The sequence below is a fragment of the Gymnogyps californianus genome, chromosome 2, assembly GCF_018139145.2.
Source record: "Gymnogyps californianus isolate 813 chromosome 2, ASM1813914v2, whole genome shotgun sequence".
Lineage (NCBI taxonomy): Eukaryota > Metazoa > Chordata > Aves > Accipitriformes > Cathartidae > Gymnogyps > Gymnogyps californianus.
In genome coordinates, this window is record NC_059472.1 from 76512635 (window position 1) to 76530780 (window position 18146).

Here is an 18146-nt window from a genome sequence, read left to right on the forward strand (position 1 = left end):
TTAAGTATTTTCTTTTTGACGGCAAGCTTAAACTTTCAGCATACAACCAAGCACCTTCGCAAATGGAGAAGAAGTAAAGCTAACAGTGTCCAGCCTGAGGGAGATAAATCTGCTAGGTGCAATGATGCCTAACTGGTATAGGGGGTGCGTATTTCTGAACAGTCACAGACACACAGCCTGGCACAGCGGGAAATTTCTGATGCAGAGATACTTGTTTTGTGTTACAAGATAATTTGCGGAGAACAATCGGATCAGGCTTTGAAATGGATCAGGATGAGACATACGGTGGCCAGGTCTGTTGTGTGTACTACTAGATCCCAAAGTAGCCCGAAGCTTTTGAAATGAGTTTGCATCCTTTCTTGCCAAATCACTCATAGAATTATTTAGTTCCCCTCTGGTATTTCAAAGTTGTCATCCATGATATCAAACTTTTCTTTTTTTTTTTTTTTAAATTTAAATAACAATGTCTCTAGCGCATATATATATTGGTGGGTGCCATCATTAAGAATGTATTCATTACTCCTAGGCTACCACCGAGAGGTGGTCATCAAGGCCAAACCAGAACCTACAAACAGGCACAACCCAAAAAACAACCCAAAAATTTGTCACCTCAGGCTGTAACAAGTTGAAATTTCTGATTACAGCTCAATGACTAAAACAGACTGGTGGAGGACACCTACCCATTTAGAAGCATGGACTGAAATATATTTACCATGTATTATGGCAGCCTTTCAGTCACATTTTCTGCTCAAGAAAGCTAGGATAGAGGAATTAAAGCAATTACAGAATACGTACCAGGAGACATTACTAAGGGGACTAAGCTGTGATCCTGCCATTAGCTTGTTTTAAGTAGATGATTTTATACACAATTTATACCCTGTCCTTGTCAATGAGGTATTGAAATTACACCAAAACTCACTGCAGGAGCAGGGTTTTCAAAATTAAGAATATGTGTATGCACACATATACATGTATGTGTATATATATACACACACATGCATATATATAATTGTATGCTGTGTATATTATATAGTACATTATTATAGAATGTATTGTACATATAATTACTATATATTACACTGTATGTTTACATTGCAGAAAGTGTAGAAAGACAGTATTCTACTTCATATTCTAAATCAGAGAAAAAATTATATGTATATGGCTATAATATTAAAATATAGTAGCAAACAGAAGACTGCCAATGACAGTAATTTCTTCTTTTACATACTTGCCAAGATCTGGGTTTGCTGTACTATGCTCCTTTAGAAACAACTGAAATTTTTCTAACACTAAAGCAGTGTACAAGTTGTAGGGATATACACACGCTCTAGCTGTCCACTAAACAGCCTGAGAAGAGGAACACCAAACTCCGTGGGAAGGGCGTTCAGGCCACTGCACCCTGCATCGTTCACTTTAAAGCCGTTATTGCAAGAGAGCTCAGCTCTGTCAGCGTTCACCTGTCCACGGTGCAAGCTGAATACTTGATACCAGGAGTAAACAACCTTGGTTCATCTGGCATGAAAACTCAGAGCAAAGGAAAGCAGAAAAAGACTGACAAAGTCTTTCTTCTGCAAGATGAAATTTAAAGTTACAGGCTTAATCATGACTTGTTGGGGTTTTTTGTTTCTTTTTTAGAAAACACTATGCTAGCCAGAAAACACCAAACAAGAGCTCAGCCCCCCTTACAAAATAAAATAAATGAGTGTGTAAGCGCAGCCTTCTTTTTCCACGTAGCTAGCACAGCCCTCTCTCACTCACACGGTGTCGGGTACCTCTGTTTCAACAGTGTTGTACAGGAGCAAAACCAACCGCACACAAGAGAACAGGAGGACAATTTAGATGAACTCGTTCTTAGTTCTTTAGCCCCTTCCCTTGAACCTTTGCCTAAAAGAGAAACAGCAGCTGTTTTAAGGAGCAGCAAGTCCACCTGGTTCAAGAGATTATCTTACAGGTCTGACTGAGGCTCAGGACTTTCTTGGGCTGTCGTGCCAGGCAGCCAGGAGCAGCGGTGGAGTCTGATCCCAGCAACGAATAGAGCTGCTTGCTCCTCAACACTCAAAAAAAGGGATAAACTATGTCAGAGTAGTATTACTATTGGGCACGTGCATATGGGCAATTATTACAGAGGAGATGATAACTGTAATATCACCTGTCCAGAATCACTATCATCCCCAAAAGACTATTAGCAGAGTCTGTGGTCATCTTACACTAATTATAAAATATCCATTTTAATTCCCTCCTCCCCTTTTAAGGAAGTAATCAGAAACTCTAATAATCAAATTAAAGAAAATAAAGAATAGTGCAACTGTGACAGCATCCTGTATAGGAAAACACCAGTTTGTGGTTCCTCGCCTCTGAAAGACTGAAAACTATTCACTGACGTTTAAACCACCTTAACCATGACCTTCATGCAGGATTTGAACGTAATAATGCCATTCAAAGAAAACTGCAAGGAAAGAAATAATTACTCACGGGCTTCCAATTTTAATTAATGCTTCCTGTTGTAACAAGATTAGGGTATGATTAAGAGGTGCCTGGCCAATGGAATTTCATACGGCATGCCTATTTCTTACAGTAGCTTTTACCAAGTTGTAAAACTGAAATCATTAATTTAAACCCTTAAAATATCGACATGATATGTTTACTACCAAGTCTTAAAAATAATTGGGTCATTATCATTAAAAGCTCTTTAACTGACTGCAACTTGAAAGTGCTTGCAGTGGTGGAGATATGATGTATAAAATGAACATGTTTTTAATCCCATTTTTAATGCTATGTGATCTAAACAACCAAGACATCAAAGATTGCACACTTTCTAACAGAGGGTTTTTCAGTTTAATGACATCCAGTTTTCCATTGCATTCCTTCTTTGCCCCACACCCTTCAATCTTCCCGTTTATTTTAAATTACATTAAACCTGCAGCAAAGACAGATGTGCAATCCTAAACCTATGGCTGGGTGCATGATTCCCGCAGTGGCAACCCCCTGTTTAGAGCAGCCAGCACTGCCTCGCTCAGAGGTCACTTTATTTCCTTTTCAAATAATCATTAGATTCAAAGCACAGGCAAATGAGTCAACATATCTTCTAATTATCAGTAAACTAAAGACGACTTCCAGAGAAAACGAATGACAACTCTGACGCGCCAACTCTCCACTGCCGGTTTTGTCCTCGTTTCTACCGGAGCTTAACAAAGTTGTCACCGACCGGTCTGACGGGCACACCCGACTACCACACTGCCATGTACTAATACATATCCTTTAAACCGCAAGGCGGTTTATAGATGATTCGCTTCTACCCTGCACTGCGTGACGGCAGCTTCCCGGTGCCGCAGCCGCTCCTCGGCGAGCGCTGCCGGATGGCTTGGCTCCCCCCGGCACCGCAGCGGCACATGCCTTCGGCTCCAGCCGTACATGCAAACACCCTCTGCAGTCCCGTTCGATTTCTCTCGGGCGTTGGTTTCTCCATTGCCAGTTGTTTCATGCTACACGAGCTGCTGGGACTAAGGTTCACCCTGTTTTGCTAGCCGGGATGCCTGGAAGCCAGAAGAGGAGGTAGCAGCAAACCACGTGTGAAGAGCTGAAGGGAAAGGGGTTCCTGCCCCAAAAACCACCACATCTTTGTGGGTGAGCAGGAGCTTGAAAAGTGCAGAAAACTGCAGGCCAAAGATAGGAAACGGAGAGCCCTGAACATCTTGGAGAACACCGGGCACCACCGCAGGGAACCTGAAGCCTTGCTCAAAGGAAGGGTAGAGGGACTTCTCCCCAGTTAAACCTTTCCAAGCCATCCACGTCTCAGCGTGGGAGACACAGAAAGACGCTGCTATCTCCTGTAGTGGGACACACTCCAAGTCAGCTGTTGACAGGCTGCAGAGGTGAAAAAGAGATCTTCCGAATAGTTCAATACCTTGAACACCTTCAGCACTAAGATGTACTGAGTTACAGAGCACCTTCAACACACCAAGACAGTGTGTGCGCAGACTCAGTGTCACCCTCTTCCTTCTCCCATTCTCCTGATGCTTGCACAATTATTTAAGATGTGAGTTGTTCAGAGCAAGTACTGTCTGCTTTCTCACCTCACAGCTGCCTTTCCGTTATCAAGAAACACAAAATAAAGTAACACAACTCTGTCTTTACTGTAAAGCAGATGTAATACAGTGATGCCGGTCATTTCATTTTTTTTTCTGTGGTGAAATGCAACTGCTGATGTTTATTACAGGTAGCAACAGAAGACCTTGTCCTAGATCAGGATCCTTCTGCCGTGCTGTTGTCCTGTCTTGGTGTTTTCTTCTTTGGTTTTCGTGTTTTGTTTGTTTGTTTTTTTCCTTTTTCTCCAGGGATAAGTTTAGAAAACAGTCTATCCTAATTTCAATCTGTTCAGACTGCATGACCACAAGCTGTGCAACACAGCCAAATCAGACTTGGTAACTCAAAACTCTATCATTGTATCTACATGTCTATATACAGGACAAGGAACTCCTTCCTTGCAGTTGTGCTAAATAAAATCTGTAAAATTGTTACAATGGCAATCTGAATTATCCCATTCTGCACAACTGCACATAGCAGAAGCCCACAGGAAATATTTATAAGTGTACACACGACTCAACACCTGCACTGCCTATTTTGAAAACACTAAATAGGGGATGACCCAAATCTAACCTGGCTACAGTCCAAACCAGTGAGTCAGAAGGCTGGCAATTAAAATTATACTAAACAAGAAAACAACCTGAGAGACACTTCACCTTCATTTGGATGTAAATCCTTATCTAAGAATACCTCTTATACTTTTTTTTTCCCAAATAAACCAGGCAGCAAGGCAATATTGATGGCACTAATAAATGCCTGAGTACACACTTTCTTAATAAACAGATTGGACGAAGAAGTGGTAAGTTCCTCATTTACTTAAACATTTACACCTTCCTTGTGGCTTAATGAAAGCAATTAAAGAAACTGAAGTCAGGGTCAAATAAACAAACTTATTAAACTGGAATAAGCATGTCAATGAATAATAATTACTTTTAAAGGTGTCCTGAAGGTTCCTTGCTTCGTTCACTGGCCAAGCTTCCAGATTAATGATTGATGCTATTCTCTATTTTTTCAGTACCTTCAAACTTCATGTTGGCACAGGATTCCCAATACACTGTACTGAATTGTCCCATTCATGAATAATAATAATGATCCCTTTTTTCTCCATACTTGATACACACTCTTCAGCAGTAGCCAAATCCCCTATGTTTTGTGGCTACAAAGGTGACGTGTCAGGGCGAGAAAACCACTGTGTGTACAGGATAGGCAATTGATAGTTTAGGAATTGATATTTTGGGGACTGTGGCATTAAGACTTGTGTTTACAAAAATAACAACATACTCCTTATGACAAATATGCATTTAGACTGTAAACTTGTTAAAGCAGGGATTTACTTTTTATTCTTCATTCACATAATAATTACTAACTAATCTAGTCCTGGTTCACGGATTCAGAGTCTTTAGTGCTATTGCCAACATAAAGAAGTCAATCGCAAACATAGTGAAAGCTGCCCTGAGACTGGAAGTCTCTCTAAGCAAGAGACTTCTTTTGACCATGTGGTTTGAGGAAGGAGGCGCTGAGATGCCATGATACGTTGCTTGATCTGGTCAAGAAAACTATGCTACAAATCCTTGAGTTACTTATGCAAGCAAACATAAAACCACGCAAAGGCAGCTGGGAGGGAGTCATTTCATCCAAGCAATGAATCCATTATCACTGCCAAAAACTTCACATGAGCTCCAAGTGTCACCAGACAGATCAGAAATGCTCGTTTCAGCACTTCCCATTTGAAACGGACGTCATCTCCTTAAAATGAAAGAGGAAGAAAAAGCAAATCATTCCCCAAACCTCAATATTTTTTTTCCAGCCGACACCAGCTTTGATGGTGACAAACAGAACTGGGCATCATGGTCTTCCCTCAAACAACAGAGCATAGGGACATCATGGACTCGTACTGGATGAGACGCCCTTGGGTCCCACGCTCAGGGGATTGCGTTTCTCACGCTCGGGATGCTTGCCCTAGACACTGAAAATCTGGGAGTCCATAAAGTACATCACACAGAATTTGCAGATGATGTTGAACTTAAAGGATACTTTACATGTAGGGCTGCATCTTACAGCTTGTCCCCTCTCCTCCACTCGCCTAAAAAAACCAGACCAATTTCCCTGTGATTTTTGTGCTTGCAAAAGACAAAACGGTATCTTTACAACCTGCAGCACTGAAACCTTTTGCCAACAACGAAAACCATCATGTCTGTTTACCCAGGAAAAACAACTCAGAAGTGAAATTATTCAATCTTTCCTTAAGTTCCTCTGCTGCTTACAATTAGTTCCAACGTCATGAAAAATCTATTATGACTAAAGGCAATAACTAATAACAAAAAAAAGAAAACAACCAAAAAACCCCTATGAGTTTTCAGCTAATAGTTCTATTTCTTGAACACCACGTGCCTCTACTGACTACAGATCTCTACCACCAACTTCCCTTTTTTTAATAAACATTTAGCTGTGCCAAGCCCCCCTTTGTTTCGTACATTTTAGATAAAATTCTCCTGCCAAAGCAACAGAACCGTGCTGTGATGAAAGCCACTGTCAGACGCACATAAAATCTCAATAAGCTCATCAATAAAACGGCTGCTTAGCTCCTATCCTAGGAGGAAAGTTTTAAGACGCTGATGGATGACTTTGTTGAGGATGATTAAAACAATGAAATAAATCTGATGCTCGCAGGAGTGCAGGACGGATTCAGGGAAGACAGAGACGCATGCACCATGCAGTTTGCTCCTGTCTGCCTTGCAGGGTTATAGTCAGCCAAGCAGGTGTGGGGTCTGTGCAGAATGTACGGCCACCACGGCTCTGCTTTCCATGCCTCACACTCCCTAATTCTTCACTTGCAAACATTTGGACTTGACCCTGCGGCCAGGTATATTCTTCTCCCCCAAACACAGACAACAAGAACATACATCAGACTGCAAGTAAGAGCACCTCTTGCCTACCTCACTATGGGTACACAACCTTTTTCTTCAGTGTGCCATAGTCTAATTCTCCCTCTCCCATCTTCCTTGACTCCTTCTCCAACCTTTCTTCCTCTTCATTCCTCTCTCTCATTTTTTCCTCATTCTGATACCTTCCATCTCCTTTCCTTAAATCACTTAAGCACTATTTGAACTAAGATGTTGGCAGAATTAAAGATCAGCTTAGATGATCGAGAAATATCTGGAACTGTAATTGCTTTGAGCAATTATAATTGCTTACTGGACCAGTGTACCAAATCAAATTTATCAGGAAAGGAAACAATGTTACTTTGTTCCATATAGCCAAGGTATCCCAGACTTTTTCTGAGTTATTTTCCAAACAAAGGAATGATAAGCTTTTTGTTGAAACATTTCACATTCCAGTGATTATACCAGAAAAAGCACCCACATTTTCATTGCAGCACCAGAAGAGATGGGTTTACTCTCTCTACAAGTCTGCATGTTTACAAACACAGACATAACAAGGGCTAGCACACTCTGTTTGACTCATTTATGAAATTATTCTAGACAGATGTGGGGAAAAGAAAAAAAGCAAGCTTTTCCTTTGAGTTTTCCCTCCCTTATTACAGTTTTTCAAAACCTCTATGTATCAGCAAAATACAATAATATTTTGTTTTCTTTAATCGTTCTAGTGCATATAATCTTAATCACAGTTTGGCATGGCTTTGCTCTGTGCCTCTGCTAATAGGTGTAGTTCATACTAGTGGGCCAGTGACAGAATTCAAGCTGCAAACCTGATAGCTACAGACCTATCTCAATCCCGTCAGCGGTCTCAAAGCTCATAGAGAAAATACATAGACTGCATACCTGTTTCTGGTTAAACAAAGAAAATTGGATTTTTATCAGTTTGACTGTCACCTTTTACATAGCACTGTTTTGTCAAGAGCCACTAATGAAAGAGCTTAGCAGCAGATAAAGGACATACAGCTTTGACTGAATTCATAGATTTATCTCAAACATTTTCCAGCAAGAATTATATTACATTCTTTTCAGAGCTGAAATAGGATTACAAAGCATGGAAATGGATGTCTTAAAATATATATCTATATTATTGCATATGGCTGAATGGCTTCATTAATAATGATGTCTCTGAAGATTTTGGTTTTGCACATAGTCTTGGTGAAAGTTTAAATATACTGTCTGTAATCTATATTAATTTTGGCTGGCATTTTGAATGGATGCCCTAGGAAAGAATGGAGGCGTTCAGCAGTTTGTATGCTAGTATATAACCCAAGAGTTAACATGTTCATTTTCTTTTTCATCCATGTCTTGTGTGTGCATGACCATGGACATGGTACTTGCTCCACCAGTGTTCTTCAACACTACTTGTACGCTTTACAGAGGCAACATGTGGCTGAACTGCATTGGAGATGGTTGGGCTGACTACATACTGTGCATGTGGAGGTCCGTATAAAGACTTAAAATAGACAATGCTAGCTGTATGATGCTGCAGCTTGAAGACCTGGAGGTCTTTCTGAAAAGTCCACCTAACATTTCAGTGGTACCAGAAGAATGAAAGAAACTTCTGAAAAACTGAAAAGAAGTTCTGAATCAACACACAGCCTTTAACTGTCCTCTGAGACCATTAAAAGAATGAGTTAAAAAAAACAGAATGAAAACGAGACTCCCAATACCAGAGCAGCAGAGGAAGCTCTCCTCATAAAGCTGGAGATGCAAACTCGAGTCCTTTCCCAGAGCCACAGCTAAGGCTACCCTGGGCAATGCAGCTGCCAGCAGATACCTTTCCGTTCAGCTGAGGAGTCAGAGCTGAATAAATAACATGCTAATCACATCATTTCTTTGTGCACATGAACTGCAGGAAACCTCTGTGCCTCAAGCATACTCGCCAGATGGGATAATTAGGCTCAGACAGATCACTGACCTTCCTAATAAAAATACCCCAGAAATGGAGGTTGACTGAATAAATCTGTGTCATGTTATCAAACTCCCAAACAATCCATGGAAACCCATCTATACTGACTCATCCAGCAGCTTGGTATTCCTGTGGGTGCATCTCGTGAGGGCTGAAATCATTGGGTTTTGGGTATTCTTAAGTATTCTTGAATTTTCTTTATGGAAAACAGGCACTGAGAGTTCACTGCTGGGAACTACTCAGCTGTCTTTCTATGAAAATGATGAAAGCACATATACATGCATTTATGCTAAGCTATTCTCTCTTTAATTATCACTGAGGCTGATTTGTCACACTAAAACAATTTTGGGGAAGTCAAGGCTTTGAGACACCACAAAATGGAAATGTCATTTCACTTTCCATAAATGGAAGGCATGACACCCATTTAAATAACACTGTTTTATCTGGAATTATAAAGGTAAATATAATCAAACAATCTTATGTTTGAAAATAAGTTCATTATTTTAGAGTTACAAAGGCCACATGAGACGCCGCGCTCTGCCTGAAATCAGGGAGGTTTCCTTCCTTTCCCCATTAAGTCTATTTTTCCTTCCCAAATGTGTACCACAATGTTCAAACCATATTGATGAATAATCACATTCACACAAGGCTACTCTCTTATTTTCCAGGCATTGTCATGTCACAGAATTCTTTTCCATGCCAATATGCCCTAAACCAGAAAGGATTAGACACAGTGCCAATTATTGCTAAGCGCAATCTGCTACGAACAAAACACATACCGCAACCCCAAAGACAAGCAGCTCTGGAAGTTCACAGGCAGAAGATAACAGCAACTCCTCAAGAGTCCCATAACTGCCATGGACATTAGGGCTGGCTCAGTGAGCCGCAGCAACTGGCAGCATCTTTTCCTGTACCCCCGTGGCCCGGCATTCTCAGGCAGCCAAAAATATAGTTTATCCAGAAGCTTTCTATGGGTACAGCCTACAAACACGTTACATACCCCAAGACAGACATGCAGCTACGCTTGGCCATGCACTGGATGTTCTTGCATGAACAGATTCATATTGCTATTTGAGACTTACATCTATATACATCACTTCCACAAGGAAAAAAACGGGCATCAAAAGCTAGTCCTTATTTTAACAAAACACACATATTCCAAAGATCAAAATAACTAAATACTCAAATTCAACTCGCAGCAAGATCTGCCTTTTACACACAGTCCATCTTTGGCTGGGATATTCAAAGGTGATTGAAGGGACCTATGCTAAAGTTAGAGGCAGGGCTTCGGTGAGGAAGTTTTATGTCTCTGACTCCACACAAGACGCACTCATACACGTGGACACCACCTCCTATATATCCAGCTGCTGATGTGCAAAAAACAGCGAATCACAACAGAATCATAACAGTACCTGTGTATCTAACTTCTGCTCCTAACCACCAGCTGAAAATGATTTTAACAGCTATTCAGTTGGAACTCTGCTAATGAACTAACCCACAAATTTAAAAAGGAACACATTTTTAATTATAAAGCAGGCAAGTAAGCAGGGAGGGAAAACAAAAGATAACAGATCAAATCATCTCATCATTTATCTGGAGGTAAATCAGCAGTCACTCCATCAAAACAAGAGGGGTTACAAGAATGTATGAAATGACTCAACCCAACTATTTAAGCCCAGTATTTTACTCATTTCATGCAAGTCCCAACTGTGCCACAACCACCCACAGCCTGGAATTTACAGACAATCCACTACATGGTAAGAAGAGATTTGACCTTAAAATTACTTTAACACTGACCTCTAGTGACAATAGGTGGGAATTTACCTTTTTATGGGGCTGCCCAGTTGGGAATGCATCTTCGGGCCACTCTAATTACAGAGTTTGCTCTTGCATCTCCAATCCATAGCTACCCCCACCGCAAGGAGCGCTAACGTGACTTGTGTCAGGGGAGATTTTCACTTTCTGTCAACTATCCATCCCAAATATTTGTCTCTGGTAGCAGTCCTCAAAACCAGAGTCCAGAAAACTTCTCCTGCCCTCCCCAAAACTTGCTTCAAGGACTGTAAAGGTTTCCAGGCTGCTCCTCCACTTAGCTGGTACTACAGGGATTTTCATGGAATCATCTTCTGGTGCACAGCCGTAGCCAGGTGACTGCACAGACAGCAGCACAGCCAGGGGGACAGCACCAGGACCCTGAGGGAGCGTGCACCACAACAGACCTCAGAGCCAAAGCCTCATCAGTCACACCTAGGCACAAATACAAACCCATGTGTTTCAAGATAATTGACTTGACTCTCCAACCATTTTGACTGCAAAGAATCAGCTGTCAGAAGAAACTTAACTAAGACGACTGAAGATTAAACGCTCGACTGATGTGAAATTAAGAAGTCCTCTCATACTGACAAATACATCACCTGCTCGTAATGAAAACGGCACGACGGATAAAACTTCTCTGCTGAATGACCTGTCAGCAAGAAAAATCAAGGAAGTGGTTATTTTTCAGCACCACAGGCATATGAACGGTACACTCGACAAATGCCTGCTTGCTAGCCAGCCAGCCAGCCTTTGGCAACACACCTGGACCTCGCTTCCCCCAACGCTTGGACTTGATGATTCTTCCATGTTTTAGCAGCTTACCTAATCACAGCAAAACACAACAGCCATGGGAGAAGGAAAACATACCTTATTTAAACACACTGAAATCAAAACCCAACCTGCAGATTTAATGTTTAGGCTACAAATTAGGTAATGAGACTTCCTCACGTATTTCAGCTGTATGTATGAGTGCTTAGGGATGTACATGTATAATTAGATTTAAATATCTATGGAAATAGAGAGAGAAAGAGAGAGAGATACACTAAATAATGGATGCAGAATTACCTCTAAGTTGTCATAATCGTTACCTGGATTGGACCTCAGCATCAGCATGAACTGGTCTTAAAAACAATCATTCGCTCATGTTAGTGGCTGCCAAACCTCCATCTAATCCATTCATTAGCAATGTATCAGGTTAGCAAGCTGCCATGGCAGGAAAATAATTAGCTTTCCATTGTGGGGTGGCACATTCTCTATCGCATTGACATAACAAATAACTCCATAAACTGCTATAATTTATTTGCTTCTAAGCCTTTTTTTTCTCAATTAGCCCTTCAGTAGATTGTATTAAACACACACAAACTATAACTACAGGGAGTCCTTTGACCAATCTCAGAAGTCTTAGACAGTATGGACAGCTATTACACAAGCAATTTATGGGTGATCTACCTTTAGGTCATTTAAATAAAGCTTGATAGAATAGCTGAAAGCAGACCACACCAAAAGGCATCCTCATTAGGTCTCTTCTCCATCATCTGCATGTACTGAGTAACATGCTGTTGTGTCCCAGCACACACCACAATGATTGTGCAATGGCTGTGTGGGAAAAGGATTGCTGCTGTTCTAAAGATCTCTTAATTAGGTCTGTCTTCTTGCCTTAACAAGAAGGTAGATGTACTTCCAGGATGGGTTTGGCTGGGCTAAAGTCAAGATAGCCTAACCATTTTTCTGCAAAGTGCTTTAAAAAGAGGCAGTTCAAAAAGGAAATTCTAAGATGTGGACAGTAGAAAACAATAATGTTATGTTTCTGCTCATGTGAAAATAAACTCCTATAAGCAGGTTACTACTAGGCTCTACAGCATGTCACCCCAAGCAGTTTCACCGTAGCTAGATTAAGGTATTTTATTCCTTCTGTCAAAGATATGATCTTTATTTTAATCCTAGAAAACTGTGTATCAGCACTATCTTCTGCAGTGTGTTCATGGGTTAATTACATGGTGCATTAAAGACCTTATTATGTACAATGCCTTTTGATTTTCTTGCTTTTCTCTTTACTTTGTATTGTGAACACAGGGAAGATTTTGATTGGTACTATCCCTCTCCCCCAGTACCACACTTTATCATGTGATTTTTAATTCATATGCTATCACTACTAGAGACCTCATCTCTTCTCACAGAGGAATATTCAGCTTTCTTGCTGCTCTTCTCTGTACTTCTGCAACCTCTTCTCACTGAGTGCTCAGCAAACATGGAATATTACACAAATCAGGTGGGAGGAACCAGTCTTTATATAATAGCATACTTCTAATAAATGCAAGCCTTTCTTAATGAAGCCTGACAGATGTTTACATACAGCATTTCACACTGATATTTAACTAAAAACACTTGGCAGAAATCTTAACAAATGGTCATCAAAATATCCAAGCAATTTCTTTCACCACCTGACATTCGGTTTTGCTGAATTTCATTTACCATTGTGCTGTCTTGTTACTTGGCTTCATAAGATATCATTAACAGTCACTACTCCTTCTCTCTCTTCTGTCTTCAATAGGACTCACTAACTGTGCATCTCCCTCAAAATTGCCCAGCTTAACCAGTGACTTCCCTTTGGAACTCAAAATGTTTGAGATCATACTGTCAGAACGGAACAGGAACTATTTTGGAGCATAACAAGTAATACCTTTACTTTTTCTGGGAAAAGCAATTAACATCACACTCTTGTGAAACTACCTTTGAGAAAGGAGATAACATTGCAAGCAAGTATTTCAAACACAAGAGGCCCAAAAGCAATTGCTTGGATATAGATCTTCTTTATTTAATACTATTCACCAAACAGTATTCTGAGTCCTGTTACAATGCATTGTTTGTTCTTTTCTTCTTGCCACTGCTCCACCTGATCAATTCCATTGGAAAAGAAAAAAAATTAAATCACATGTTGGGTGAGCATGCGGTGAAGATACACTTATCTTTTCCGCGGGTGATAAACAGCGTGTAACTTGCTGCTTGAAAGTACTTCAAAGAAAGGTGGTCAGCAACCAGCGTGCAATAGCAATGTGTTGCAGCGCGAGAAGAAATGATGCAGGAGAAAACCACTCATCACCTGCAAGACTGTAAGGTAAGTTGGATTTATGCATGCAACTTTTTAATAGGCCCCCCATCCAAGGGCTACCGGCACAGAAACAAGCAGACAGAGCTGAAGACTCAGCAAAAGAATGGAGCATTTAGAAGAAAGTGATGTTTTCCAGTAGGAAGTCACTCATCTAATGAAAATTTAACTAGCACCAGTGTAGGCAGCAAAAAAAAAAAAACCCAAACCCCCAAATATTAGAGGGTTTTCCTAAATGAAAACAGCCATCGAAGTTTTTGGTTGCCAGTCAGCTTTGGAATACTAATCATTATGGTAACTGTGCTGGTGAAGGTAAGGAATTACTTAAAAACTGTTCTTTTTTGTTGTTTGTTTTTAATCACTGCTGTACAGCTGAACATGCTCAAGGAAGCAAAACTGCATGGATAATTACCCCCATGGAAGCAATCCAAAGGTTCACAAAGTAAAAGCTGCTTCCAACTTAAAGATCAAGGTTTTAAATTAAGAAAGCACTTGAGTATCCAGCTGATAAAGATGTTTGACCTGCTGGGCAAAGGTAATCGTCAGGGACTTAATTCAGGACTCTCACAGCACACAGCGTAGGGGAGTTCCCCAGTGCAGTAGTTTGAAACAGTAAGACGCTACTTAGAGCAACAAGAAAAACAAGCACTGCAATTTTACAAATATTAATAAAAAATATCAGAAGCTTTTAGCCTCTCCTCTAAGAACTCCTCACTCCTCTTTCTTCAGAACCCTTTTCCAAACACAGGCAGAGGCATACAAGTCAGCCCCTGGTCAAACTGATGTCAGGAAAGAAAACAGATTTTCCTGTTCTTCATCAGATCTGTACTTCATTTACAAATATAGTTCAAACAGGACTGGAAATAAACTTCTGAGATTGCTGTCATGCTCATGTAAGACCTAACACATATCCAGAGAATGAGGAGTTACAATGAGTTAAGGCAGACCTCACATTAACAATCCTGCGCTGCGTGGAAAGGCCATCGCGGTTGCAAAGCACAAACCACAGCAGAGCAAAGTGTTAAGAAATGAAGTTTAACGAAATCAGCGAATTCCCTGCTTCCATCAATCAGTAAGTCACCTGGATCAATTCACATCTTCCTTAATGCCTAAACCTTAACTTCCTGTGAAAAATAAGCAGAGAAAATTACACTGCACTTAGAAGTAAAAGGAGATTTTGAATATATCATTCATCATCAGAGAGAAGCACTGCCAATGTACTAACATACAACACTTTAATATAAGCCTCCACCTCCCCTCAAAGCCAAGCAAACTCTCGGATGCCTCATTTAACATAATGAAATAGCAATGAAAAAAACCCAAAAGAATATAAAGCAAAACACACAAGGTATGTATCTTTCTTCATTGCTCCTTTTAATCACACTGCAAAATACTAATCAGCCATGTAGTCCTATTACTGTATCGCTGTAGCACCTAGCTAGTAAATAGTTTCTATTTACAAACAGGATTATCTGCAAAGAATACAACTGAGAGCTCACGTGGACAGTGACAGTGGCTCATCTAACATCGGGTAATGCATTAACCTATGGTAACTCAATCTGGAACAAGACAGGGTTTCAGAATCTAAGAGCTCATAATCAAATAGTAGAGTGTTCTACTGATAGGGAATATTATTGCAAGGATATAGCATACAGCGAGATGCACACAAGTATTTCAGACCTTGGAATCATACACGCCCCCCTAATCTTTGCCACAATTTCAATTAGTGACACATACAAAATTAAAATAGACATCCAACAGCAGAATGGGGGAGCAAAATTAACACTGGGAATACTTTCTCTAATGAACAGCATAAAGAACAAGACTGGACGTAGGAAAAACTTCAACTCTCTTAATGTTAGTTTTCTGAACTTTCTTCGAACAGCAAAGAATGAACGCTGGGGGCACCGTGTGGAGGAGGAAGGGGGCACAATGTGAGCTCCAGGACTTTTTTTTTTTTTTTTAAAACATCTTACCTATCTCCATATATGTGTGTAAATAAAACTGCAATACAAACTCAGAAAATTCTTATATGAAGAACTTAAAACAAACAAACAAAAACCCAAAGCAACTGATGACTTCATTTTGATGAGCACGGGTTAGCTGTTTCACTAGAAAACAAGGAAATCCCCAAATGCATCTCTGTGTAAAAGGGAAGCTGTCAGGGAAGACAAATCAAGCAATAGCACACTGTTTACTCCAATACCCTGGCGGATATTAGCACAAAGGCACTTTCCTGTCTGAACCAGAACCAGAATCCAGGACTACACAGGACGGCAGATACGTGAAACTGCGGTGGTGAGCAGCGTAAGGTACATCAGACCTCTCTCTCTCGTTTTTTTTTTTTTAAATACATGCAAGTTGCTAGAAAAGTTACTCTTCTCCCCCTATCCAAGGATTTCAGTGTTTCTTTTTTTCTATCAGCACAGAGAGCATTTTCATCTTTCTGCTCCTGAAGCTGAAGCAAAATATCTTTTAAGAACCCAGGAGCTGCGACACACTGAAGTCCTGACTCCACCACGAGGAGCTGGCAGCTTGTTTCCCACACTCACCTGGGAGCGTCACGGCTAAACAACTGTTTGGGGCACATCATCATCGACTTTTGCTTCAAGCTACAGTAAAGTGACACCCCCTGCAAGCAGTTCCCATGAAAGTGACTGATACAGCAGAATTTAGCTGTGATATATGAGTTAAGCCTGCAGTATCAGGTAAGAGGAGAAAAACTGACTGCTGAAGAAACGCTTCTTGGGCTCACCATAGCAGCCTGTAATGAGAAAATATTGCAAAGTGAGTTCTGGAAGGCTTATAGGATACACTGCTTTTATATTTTAATAGGCTATTTACATCCTCCTACTTAAGTATAAAGTACTACTTTAAATACCGAACACTAGTATAACTTCTGATTGTCCTCATGTGTCTGAGCAAAATGACAGGATGCTATACACTCACGGACACTTACTGCTGCCTTTTGACAGCAGAACTCCCAACTGAAAGCATGTTGGCTTTTTGGTGGAAAAAAACCAATATACACAATATGTATATGCAATAAATACATATACACTATATAAATAGCTTTGTCCTGGTAACCAGTTTAGGCTCACTATAACTGGATACTTTTGCCATGTCTTCAGACAGATCCTTCTCATCCTCTGACAGCTTTCTATCATTAGGAAAAAAAATCATATACCCTGGAAGTCAACATAACTTGTACACTAAATAAATACCCTTAGAGGAAATAACATCACCTACCACTACTTAGCCAGCTCAACATGAAAATACCAAGTCAACACTGGATCCCATACACGTGTGCATGCATGGAAATGACATGGCCTATGTGGTTTTGGCACAAGTTTTTGCTCAGCCCAGTTTGCAGCGGTAATCCATGCACATTTAAACAGGTTCTGATCTAAGTGGAAAAAATGGCACAAGAAGAAAATTCTGTGATTTCTGCACAGGAAGCACAAGTAGCTTGTGTAGCCACCAACTTTCCCAGAGTAGAGAGAGAAAATGAGAGAGGTGAGCAGAGAGATGAAATGGGGTTAAAGGAATTCCCTGAATTAAGACGACACAGACTGAACTTCCTCTCAACTTCATCAACAGCAGAAACCAACAACAAAAACTACTGCAACTAGTTTACGACTTCACCTACCAGATTTGGAAGCCACTTTAAATGCCCAAAGCAGCCAAAAAGAAGCAAGTCTGATATTTCTCTGTTTTCAATAAATAGCTGCCAAAGTATCTGCTACAGTTTTTCAACCTACCTGCATATTCAGTAGGCGATTTTAATCACATACAGCTGTTCATGCAACTTTAATGGTGTTTTTCCCCCTGAAACATTAATTCCCCCTGAAACATTAATATTTCCTAGTTAACAGTCCCATATTATAAATCATTTTGTGAAATACAGCCTATTAAAGCGTGCAGTTTATGCCAAAGTTTTTGCTAAGCAACTCATGCACACAGAAACATGGAACAACTACTACCCTGCATACACAGGCATTCAAATGCCTGAACTAAAAACATCAGAAGGGAACAAATCACATTGGCGCATACAGTATGGGTGGAACTGGGATTAGTTTGAAATGTTTTCTTGTTCATTAGGTTATTATTTTTTAATGTAAATTCCTTTTTTTAATAAATGAAATACTGTTTCAATCTTATAAACTAGACTTTCAATCTTATAAACTAGACTTTACAATTATTCTATGATTCCCATATTTTACATCTAGAAGAGACCACCATGACCACCTGATTTAATCCCTTCTTTAATGTAGACTGAAGAACCTCTCTCAGG

The 18146-nt window shown here is 40.3% G+C and overlaps 1 protein-coding gene across 3 annotated transcripts in view; it reads right to left on the bottom strand.

Annotated features, from left to right (window-relative positions):
* VWC2 (von Willebrand factor C domain containing 2) overlaps positions 1-18146 on the bottom strand; it is a 56548-nt gene that overhangs the window by 24716 nt on the left and 13686 nt on the right. The window contains exon 4 of one of the 3 annotated variants that reach the window (XM_050892116.1): positions 14932-14976. The exons of 1 other annotated variant lie outside the window; for it this stretch is intronic. In XM_050892116.1, coding sequence (XP_050748073.1) covers positions 14969-14976 — 8 coding nt within the window. In that variant the 3' untranslated portion in view covers positions 14932-14968. Of the gene's footprint in view, positions 1-14931; positions 14977-16248; positions 16617-18146 lie in introns of those variants that run through there. One more of the 3 variants, XM_050892115.1, reaches the window with a different exon arrangement.